Genomic DNA, 11,198 nt, shown 5'->3' with positions numbered 1-11,198 from the left:
CATGCTATTCAACATCTATGTAAAGCCGCTGGGGGCCATCATCAGGAAATTTGGGATGCAGTGTCACCAATATGCAGATGACACTCAGCTCTATCTCTCGTTTAAATCCTCACCAGAGTTGGCTGTGGACACCGTGTCCAAGTGCTTGGAATCCGTAAGTGGATGGATGGGAAGGAACAGGCTGAAACTAAACCGCGATAAGACCGAGGTGTTACTCGTGGGAGACAAAAGAAGGTTAGGAGATATAGACCTGGTGTTCAATGGGGTAAGACTACCCCTGAAAGACCAGGTCCGCAGCCTCGGGGTCATTCTTGACTCCCAGCTGTCCATGGAGGCTCAGATTTCGGCAGTGAGCCAGGCAGCTTGGTATCAATTACATCTAATACGGAGGCTACAACCCTACCTTCCTATCCATCTGATCCCACGGGTGATACATGCCCTGGTCTCCTCCCGCTTAGACTACTGTAATGCGCTCTACGTGGGGTTACCCTTGAAAACGGTCCGGAAATTACAGCTGGTACAGAATGCGGCGGCACGTTTGATTAAGAACAGCCATCGCCGTGATCATATTACTCCGGTGTTAGTAGATCTACACTGGCTGCCAGTTGTTTACCGGGCCCAATTCAAGGTGTTGGTGTTGACCTTTAAAGCCCTATACGGTTTCGGCCCAGTTTATCTGAAGGATCGCCTCCAGCATCACCAATTATGCCGCCCGACGAGATCAGCCATACAAGACCTTCTCTTGGTCCCACCAGTTAAAATAGCTAGGCTGGTGCGGACCTCTGGAATTCCCTTCCATTCGGTCTCCGCCATGCCCCCTCCCTGATAAGTTTCCGCCGGGCTTTGAAGACCTGGCTGTTCAGGCAGGCCTATGGGATGGATTAGCTTTTAATGCTGCTATTAACTGGAGGGTGGTGTTTAGATTAATTATTGATTGTGGTCCTCATTGGTTTTTATATTGTATTTTACTGTGTTATGTACGTCGCCTAGAGTGGCCGTTAATTCAGCCAGATAGGCGACTCATAAATAAAATTTTATTTTATTATTATTTATTTATAAGGGTGGATTCAGAAGACTGTCAGTCTTTCTGCACTGGTCTTGGACTGGGTACCCAGTTCTAGAGGATCCAATCCTGACCACAGATGATCTTGCAAGGTGCTTTGGCTCTTGCTAATCTCCTGCCTCTCCACATGACATGGTGACAAGAATCATCACCAACTGCATATAATCTGTGCATCTTGCACAGTTGTCTTTCTACTTTTAGCAAAGAACTACTGGGGGAGGGGAGATGTGGCATGTAGCTGCCACTCTCAGGGTGTTTCCAGGCTGGGCTTAATTTGTAAATATGCCTTTGAAAACAGATATATATGTATATATATATATACACAGTATATGATTTTCTCTGGAAAGGGTAAATCTGCATTTAATGGAGGGGGGAATGCAGGGTGGCATTTTTATGCCAACAACATCATGAGGATACTGCAAAAAATAGCATGCATGAGGAGCACCAATCCCACAGTAAACACCATTGTGGAAGCATCCACCATGTCATAACCCAGAACAGACCTCCCAGGACAAACATCACTGCTTTCCAAAGGGTATGCATTGCCTTCTGCTGCAACTTCTGTTGGGTCTATGCTTATTTTGTTTCTCCCTCCAAATTTCCTCATTCTTCTGAAGAATGTTAATGGAATGAGAGGTATGCAGAGGAGATTAACATGCTCAGTTTCACCACCAAAGGTCAACGTGATACCCAGCAAAAAGGAAGAGAACTGCATCCTTACATGCATAAATCAACAGGCTTAGAGATAGCATTCCAAGATCTAGTAGGCTTGCTCTCCATGACATGTATGCAAGAGCACTCAGCATCTGAAATATAGTTTGTATTTTTGTGGGTTTAATCTTGATTCATATTTCTCTCACTCTGTGCCTTTGTGGGGTTTTACCTGTAATTATGGTAATGGCCATTTCAGTAACCCTGGATGAGAAGAGGGATAAAAATTCCTCCATTCCTTCAGTCCATATGTCAATCAAATGTGACATGTAGTCCACTTATAAATCAAGGCTTCATCCTCTTAACTTTCTAATTATTCCAGGTCCTTCTAAAACAGCCTTTCCCAACCAGTGTGCCTCCAGATGTTGTTGGACCACAACTCCCACCTTTCCTGACCATTGGTAATGCTGGCTGAGGCTGATGGGAGTTGTGGTCCAACAACATCTGGAGGCACACTGGTTGGGAAAGGCTGTTCTAAAAGTTCTCCTTGAGCCATATCCTAACATTACCCACCTGTCTTCATTGTATCCAAGATTTTTGTTTTTACTCTGTCATATCTCTTTTTAGGACTGTAAAGTGGAATGTAAATAGTAATAATTATGTATTACATATGTGCATCTTACATAACATTTCAAATAAATAAGCTGTACCACAGAAATGGCAGAATCCATGCATTTGGCTTCTGCAGCAATCCACAGTTTAGAAAGGATCAGATTCAAGAGCTCCTTTAAATATATAGGAGGATGCATGGATAGCCCCCTCTTTAAGCCTGGGCTGGATAAAGACATGCTGAGGCCCTAAACTATGTCAGGTTTAAGACCCCAAAAGTTGTATTATTCTCACAGAAAGGAAAATTAATATAGAAATAGTAAACTTTTATATTTGCATATATACCAGTACATAGGCAAGGATGGAACTAAAAAGTAGCAATCTAACTAAAAGATGTATCTTGCAATAAGCAGAGTTTGGAAAAGTTACTTTTTTAGACTACAACTCCAGCCAGCATGGCCACTGGATTGGGCTGATGGGAGTTGTAGTTCAAAAAAATAACTTTGCCAAGCTCTGGCAATAAGCCTGTTTGCACATGAAATATCTTTAATTGAAAATACCTTACAGTTTCTTACTTAGCATATATGCAAAATTTTACTGTACAGCAACACAAGATCAGTTGCACACACTGTTTAGCACTTGAGAGGCAACTCAACATCCATTGTGTGTGTTTTGCATGTGATATAATATTTAGGCTTTTTAATTATTATTTAGAGGCCCCAAATAATCTGATGATCTAAATTGTAGTTTACTTAGCTGGTGTGTAAATCCAGGACTGCTCTTACTGGCCTGTACCACTTCAGAACATTCATGAGATTTCACTTGCTTGAAAAACCCTTCATGCTAACATTTCCCTGCATTTGGAAAGCTAATACATCATGGAGAAGACTAGAGTAAATGCCCCATGTGCACCCTGAGGCAGTACAGACCACAAAGGAAATGACCACATCAGAAACAACATGTTTGAACTAACTGAATCTCCTTTACAAGCCAAGGTTTCATTTGGCTGCTCTTGAGGAAAGAACAGGACTTTTGCACCCACCTTATCCACCCTCAGGCGGAAACTGTTAAACACACAACTCACATACACACATGATATTTGTGGAATTTAATGCTACAACCACAGGCTTGTGAAATTCCAAACCACAGCTGAATTATATACTGTGATAAGTAGCAAACAACATTTTTTAAAAAATATTTTCAGCCAAGACAACACCTACATTTGTGTTTGTACAGCAGAGAGCAACAATAAAACCCTAATCCTGATTTGGCCCATGTACAGCTGCTGTAACAGAGATTATTACTAACCAAGATGAATATGTACAAAATGAATTCTGTTTCAAGGCAAACATCCAAGGACAGCAAAGTTGAGACATCATGGAGTGTAGCAAAAGGGAGAGAGATGGCAAGGAAAGGAAAAAAGGTAATAGAGATTAAACAGACATTGGTGAGAGTTGTAAAAATGATAGACTGAACTGCTTTATACGATCTCATTCAGTCAACCATCAGACATTTCTCTACAATCTGTTTTCCAAGATATTATCTTAAACTTTTGGGTGTTTGAAGTTGTCTGAATGACAGTGCTTCTACTATATACAGTAGCAGACTACAGCTGTGTGCACTCATACATTTAAAGCACATTCAAAGCACATTCCCCCCCCCAAAAAAAATCCTGGGAACTGTAGTTTGTTAAGGATGTGCTTTAAATGTATGGTGCGTGTGTGTGTTAAACAAGCCTACTATACAAAGGTAAAATTTACTTTCATTGCTCCACACATTTTTGCCTCTGGCCCTACCGACCACTGTCATGTGGCCCCCAGAAGGGAGTTAAGCCCTTGGACTGATAAAGGTTACCCATCCCTGTGCCTATTGCCTACAGTTGCTAGGTATTTGGAGCACAAGCTCATGACACAAATCTGCAAAAAATGTGCATATACTAATTTATATGTAGATGCCTCTGGAAAATTAAGATGGAGAGTGACTAGTACTACACATTACAGTGTGCCCACCCACCATATAAGCAAAGTGTTGTTTTTTTAAAGTTACAACTAAAAACTTGAACAAAGTTTAAAATGGGGGGTGGGGAGAGAAGGGCAGGAGATCCAGGGCTCACAGAAAAGACCCAGGACTAAAGCACAGGTACAATGGATTACTTGTGTTCACTTAACATTCTTATTGCATCTCTCACCTATATCTGAGAGATATTAATACATTCATGGCCAAAGTAGATGTATCAGTATAATGAATGCAATTACATTCATTATGTGTGAATAATGAATATATGAATGCAATTTGAACAGCTTGGTCTGAACCCCTCTTATGTGTTGTGTAAATTTGTATAGATATTAGCAGAGATCGTCAACGGTCTGAGATGTGTGTGTGCCAGTGTGTGCGTAGTGGCAGGCTTTTACCCTGCATTGAGATCACTGAGACTTAAGATTTAGTAAAATAAGAAAAGCTACTTTATTTATAGAAATACATAGTAGATAGGAAAGGCATACCTAGTTCTAACTAACTAACTAAGTTGGAGGCGCAATGCCCAGGTTTGGGAGTTGCCCTCATGGCTCAGGAGGGAGAGAGCAGAGACAAAGGTGTCTCCTCTCTCTCCAACAGTCTGAAGAAGAGAGGAAAGGAAAGGGCAGAAGGAGGAAGGGCAGATAAGCTTCCCTAAACTTATCAGTCTAAGACGGAAGGAAGTCAGTCAGAGCATCACAGGTAAAGGTAGTCAAGCCTAACCACCCTAACTCTATCTCCCTTCTGGAACATAAACAAAAAAACAAAACAGGAGTTGCTCTTGCCCCACTTCCAACATTATGGTGGCAAATGGATAATCTAAAGAATCACACATCCATCAATCAAAGTAACCTGTTAATCCGTGAATGCAAAACCTGTTCAACACTGTAAGCTATTTAATACCGACTTTGTCACTGAAGTTCTGATATAATCATTGGCATCAGACCATGATGGTGGTACGGGTGAGATCCATAAAAATGTTTTACGATCCCTATATTATTTTGCTATTAACGTTTGGCTCTGTTGATGCTCTAGTCTATTAAAATATTTTAATTACTTAATTTGTTTAGCTGGTTATTAGGTGCTTTGGATCCTTTAGATCTTCACTTTCAAGTGCAGTCCTTTTATTAACCCCTACATTATCTGAACACTGGACACTTTTGACCACAGCTTCTCCCTCTTTGTTTGCTATAATTTTACTTTCCAAGGGCTGAAGATGTCTGATGTTCAGCGTATGGTTGGCAATCACTCGTGACCGAGTAAGATTGTCTTCCAAGATAATTTGGTTGGAAGATGCCTGTGCGTGAATTTGTTTTATGTGGGGAGATCGGTGCACGATGATCAACACACAATCTTGACAGAAAAAAGCTTTGATCCAATGGCATGGATACCACGACAATTGGAAGTCTTTTATCTGGTGCAGCCTTCATCTGCCTTCACAGCCGTTGTAACATACACATTGTTATCCTCTGCCTGTTCTGCTGTTGAGGACTTTCTTGGATCGTTCTTTGTCTGGTTCTTCTCTCTTGACCTTACCACCATGGGTGACCCTGCTGGGAGTACATGACTCCTGACGGCATCGCTCACAGGGTTCATTGGAACACGCAAGCCCACTCACCACTGCAAGGTGATGATCCAGTGTATACTCCTGAAGTCCAAGGAAACCTCAAGGAACTCCAGGACAAACTATGGCAGGTATGGCGGTAGCTCAGGCTGGCCACTGGTCAAAAGGACATCCTGACAAAGAGACAGCAGGGCCTGCTGAGGCCACTTTCAGAGTCCAAAGGGACCACATTGTGCCACAAATAGATACATCAGCATATGGCTGCATCTAGACAGCATCACAAACACTATGTGCTTCACGCCTGGACATGGGACTGAAATGGCCTTGGTCGCCTTGGTGGATGATATGAGGAGGGCGTTGGATGGGGCGAATGCACCTTCCTTGTCCTCCTGGATCTCTCGGCGGCTTTTGATACCGTTAACCACGGTATCCTCCTGGACCGCCTGGAGAGGCTGGGCATAGGGGGCACTGTAATGGAGTGGTTCCGTTCCTTCCTCTCTGATAGGTACCAGAGGGTGGCACTGGGGGATGAGGTCTCAGACCCATGGCCTCTCACTTGTGGGGTACCACAGGGTTCCATCCTCTCCCCGATGCTGTTTAACATCTATATAAAGCCGCTGGGAGCTATCATCAGGAGATGTGGGCTGCAATGTCATCAGTATGTGGATGACACGCAGCTCTATCTCTTGTTCAAGTCTTCACCGGGGTTGGCTGTGGAAACCCTGTCCAAGTGCCTGGAGTCAGTGAGTGGCTGAATGGGAAGGAATAAGCTGAAGCTGAACCCTGACAAAACCGAGGTACTGTTCGTGGGAGACAAGAGAAGGCTGGGGGATGTTAACTTGGTGCTTAATGGGGTACAACTGCCCCTGAAAGACCAAGTCCGCAGCCTGGGGGTCATTCTTGACTCCCAGCTGTCCATAGAGGCTTAGGTCTCGGCTGTGAGCCGGGTGGCATTGTATCAACTCCATTTGATATGAAGGCTGTGCCGCTACCCAAACCATCTGCTCCCATTGGTGGTACATGCCTGGTCTCCTCTCGCCTAGACTACTGTAATGCACTCTACGTGGGGTTACCTTTGAAAACAGTCCAGAAGCTGCAACTGGTATAGAATGCGGCGGCTCGCCTGATTAAGGGTAGCCGCTGGCGAGACCACATTACTCCAGTGCTGAAGGAGTTGCACTGGTTACCAGTTGTTTTCCGAGCCCAATTCAAGGAGTTGATGAGCTTCTGCCGGACCCTGAAAACCTGGCTTTTCAGGCAGGCCTTGGGTTTTTTTTTAAATTTTAGTGTTATTGTTGGAATTTTAAGGCTCTAATATGAACTGTTATGTTTTTATGTTGTGCGTCGCCCAGAGTGGCTGGACAACCAGCCAGATAGGCGACTAATAAATTTAATAAATAAATAAATAAATATGTACACACACTGATGTTCTTGTGCCTGATCACTGATGCTTGCAGGTTCATAATGCTTCCAGAAATGGCAACTGTTGGGGCCACTTCACATATTGAAAAAATTCTCCAGAAGGCACTTTCATATAGGAATTAACATGTTCCTCTCTGTGTGAATCATCATGTGCAAACTGCATAATGCAACTTTTGTGTGAATAGGCTTGTCCACACCCCAGTTGGCTGCAGCTTCCTAGCCAGCATCCACACAGGAGGAGATTTCAATTTATAATCAAGTCCAGGGATTTAATCTCAATCCTTTAACAGGAGTATCATCCCAAAGTGTGAAGCAACTCTCAAAGGCAACAAGATGTACACCCATCAGTGCATACACACACTCATACACAAAAGTTGGCTGTATGCATGCCAGCCTGATGCCAAATAAACATAAGTGATGTGAGCATTCATAAACTCACACTCCGAAGAAGAAGAAATCCTTCATTCTGTCCTTTCACAGAAGAAAAGGTGACACGATCAGGCAAATGTGTGTGACTGTGAATGCACACAGACGCACGCCAATCGGCAGGCGGTGGAGGCGCATCGCCTGTTGGGAGCACATGCTTTGGTCTAATGGGACGCGTCACCGTGGCGCAGGCAGGCGCTACATTCGACGACCCTGCCTGGAGGTTATCAGGGGCAAGGGCCTTCTAGTCGGAGGTCATCAAGGGCCTTGCCGCTCCAGGGTCGCCAACCCGGAACACTTGCACAGACTCGTTCAGGCGAGTCCGGCTACCGGAAACACCCGGCCCGGGTCCCTGAGACAGCGGGGATGCAGGCAACGGGAGGGCGGGAGTCCAAAGGGGGCGTGGGAGGAGCTGGAAGGCTGGCAGCCTGCTTCACGTGGCCGTGGGGCAGCAGGAGGTGCTGCCGACAGCTTCGCTCAGCAGATCTGCCTGGGGTAGAGCGGAGTCGCCGGGAGCCGAGCCCTTTCTCCAGCTCATTTGCCCCGCCGGCCCGTGGCAGTGCCGCCTGGTTCTACACACAAGAGTTTTCTCCTCCTGGCGCCTCTCGGAAAGAACCACATGCGCCCAGCCAAGGATCCAGGGGGCGCGACGTCGCGGCTTTCACCCAGGTTACTCTGAGAAGCGTGCCGTTTGTTCATCTATTGGTTTCCGCGCCGAAGCGGGACTTGCTCTAGTCTAGGCGCTCAAGTCAAGAGTGGAGATAGCTGGCGCCCGCGATGCAACTTCTCAGCGGCTTCCTTATGGCTCTTGCCTTGCAGATGGTGGGCACGCAGGTGAGATTCGCGGTCCCTCGTCCCTGGCAGGTGAGACCTGGGGGAATCCCTGGACCAGCCTCAGTCTATAAAAAGATGCCAAACTCCGCTCCAATGGTCATAATCCTGGGCGTGGTGGGAGGGCTTGGGGTCGCCCCTCACTCCCCACTCCCAGGGAAGCTAGCAAAGGGCTATGATTGGCTTCGGCAGGTGTTGCTGCTGTGCTTATCCCAGTACTTAAAATGTGAAGAATTGGGCTTTAACTCTGGAATTAATACCCTCTGTTCCGGCAGTTTGCCCAGATACCGGGTACGTGGTTATTCAGTGGTGAACTTGATGCACGCTCCAAGTTCCATAGCTGGACGCTGAAAAAGAGGTTCCGGGGCTAAATCCTGATGAATCCAGACAGAAATTAAAACTCCTGCTGCCTGAGTCAGTACCTTCATGGTGTTTAGTGCTGCTGAATTTTAAAATTAGATGTACTTTGGTTCAAGCCTAGGTAGGAGAGCAATCTGATCTGGAAACTGTTTAATCCCCAAACTCAGATATGTTAGGATTCTTTAGTAGTGCGGGAAAAGGAACTCTGTACATGCTCAAAGGCACTGGTTTTATCTCCCATGTTCCAAGGCAGCACCTTGGCACTGGGCACACACACACACAAAGTTTACAAGGTTCAAATAATCCTTGATCTGGTGGAGTGGGAGGCAGAGCCCAGACCAGGGTGGATGAATGTGAAGGGTTTAAAGGAGGGGTGGAATTCTTGGCAGACTGTTCAGTTTGGGAATGATTTATTGGCTTGGTAAACGATGTAAGTGTGGCCACAATAAGGAAAGAGGGCTAAGGATTCCTACTCAAAATCAACTAATGCAGGGTGTTTTTTCCTGATTTTTTGAACACCCTTTAGTTATCCTGTCCTGCTTGCAGCCAAGGTGCATTTTCCCATTATTTCCTGTCCTGCTTTATGGGTGAAACTGAGGGCGCTTTCAGCCAACCTGTTTATTGATCGTTCATTCTGATTTGTTTCCAGGATGGCTAGATGATGATGTGTCGAAGTAAGTGTTATCCCACAATTTCCAGGGCATTTCCCCATCACTTTCTTTATTGCAAAAAGTGTGATACTTTGGGGAAGCAGGTTAGTTGCACAAGACTTCCCAAACAACTGTGATTGTGCATCCTGAATTTGCTGGTGTGTGATTGACATCCACCTGAAAATAGCAACAATCCAGAAGCACTCCCATATTCCAATCAGTGACAGTGAGTCTAGAACCAGATTAACACAGAGCATTAAAGTGTGGTTTTGTGTGGTTTGTGAAGCATCTGCAAAACCATTTCTGAGAATGTGCATGTCACTGCTAGGATACTGCACTCTTCCACCAAGTACATTGCTTATCTTTCCCGTGTCAAGTTGCTATACTCAGATAGACTTTTCATAGGAACAAGCCATGCAAATACGCTCACTGAAGTCAAGGGCATCCAGACTGAAATGCAGGTAAAGTATGCCAGTATGCCTGCCTGCCTGCCTGCCTGCCTGCCTGCCTGCCTGCCTGCCTGCCTGCCTGCTCTGCCTCCTGAACATCTGAATCTCCCCAATGCCGAGTGGCCCCATATTATGGCACAAACAAGCAGAAATATCCCTTGTTTATGATGGATTGCTGCCAAGAGGAGGCATGCCTTTCGTCTGAAAGTAGTTCCCTGTAGAAAATCTATCCACCTCCCCCAGCACGCTACCCTCAGGGCATGCCCAGATGGTTGTGATTTCAGAGACCAGATGTGTCATTTCAGCCCTTCCAGTCCCTGCAGTCCAGATGCATGGGCCAGTTGCCTGTAAGTCCTTCACCAGTCCTCATGGTCCTCCCATGCTGTTGGTTCCCTTCATTCGCTATGGGGATGGCCTTTCCCAGCACTCCTGGTTGTTAACGTCCAGATGGGCATATGAGAAATGATCTTCTGGGCTTGCTCTTCTTTTAAAAACTACACTGTGAGAGAAGTAAAATTCAATCTTTCTGACCCAAGACTTTTGCCCCCCCAAAATCCTTTAATTAGGTTGCAGTTCTAAAAACAGAAATGAAACATGATTTTATTTCTCATTTAAATCAGACCGAGTTAGTTGCATTGAGTTCCCATTGAAATCAATGGGTCTTGTTAAGTCACAATGACTAGCTTGTTCCATTGATGAATTTGACTAATTTCCCATCTGGCTCCAAACCTCCCTCTCTTTCATTCTTTTTTTTCCTCATTACAATTTGCACTTTTTTGGTTAGAATTAGAAGAATATTCCCCACAGTTCTGAATGTGGTAGCTCTTCCACATCACATGACGGAGTGACAGTATCTCAAGGGTTACATAATGTTCAGTGCTCACACCTGTCCAGAATGAGAAATAGCCATCACGTTATAAATATTACAGGAGACGAAATATGTGTTGTTGCCTCTCCTCTCATATTGCCCAAAGAAATGTAAATAGGAATCTGCTTTGTAACGGGTCAAACTGTTTGTCTCTCTAGCCCACTATTGGCTACTCTGACTTTTGAGGATTTCAAGAAGAGATCTCATTGCCTGCTACAAGAGCCTTTTCGCTAGAGATAACAGGAATTGGGAATTCCTGCATGCAAACATGGGCCTTCTACTATTCAGCAAT

General features: G+C 45.0%; 1 protein-coding gene across 6 annotated transcripts in view; it reads left to right on the top strand.

The window, feature by feature from the left end:
* Positions 1-8,158: 8,158 nt before the first annotated feature.
* Positions 8,159-11,198, top strand: part of PGF (placental growth factor) — a 36,304-nt gene continuing 33,264 nt past the window's right edge. For 5 of the 6 annotated variants that reach the window (XM_061611755.1, XM_061611757.1, XM_061611752.1 and 2 more), the window contains exon 1: positions 8,159-8,612. In XM_061611755.1, coding sequence (XP_061467739.1) covers positions 8,526-8,612 — 87 coding nt within the window. In that variant the 5' untranslated portion in view covers positions 8,159-8,525. The remainder of the gene's footprint in view (positions 8,613-11,198) is intronic. The other variant, XM_061611756.1, reaches the window with a different exon arrangement.

This window comes from Rhineura floridana, chromosome 2, assembly GCF_030035675.1.
Source record: "Rhineura floridana isolate rRhiFlo1 chromosome 2, rRhiFlo1.hap2, whole genome shotgun sequence".
Taxonomy (NCBI): domain Eukaryota; kingdom Metazoa; phylum Chordata; class Lepidosauria; order Squamata; family Rhineuridae; genus Rhineura; species Rhineura floridana.
The sequence above is the reverse complement of the archived record's forward strand: the minus strand, read 5'-3'. Positions and strand labels throughout refer to the sequence as shown.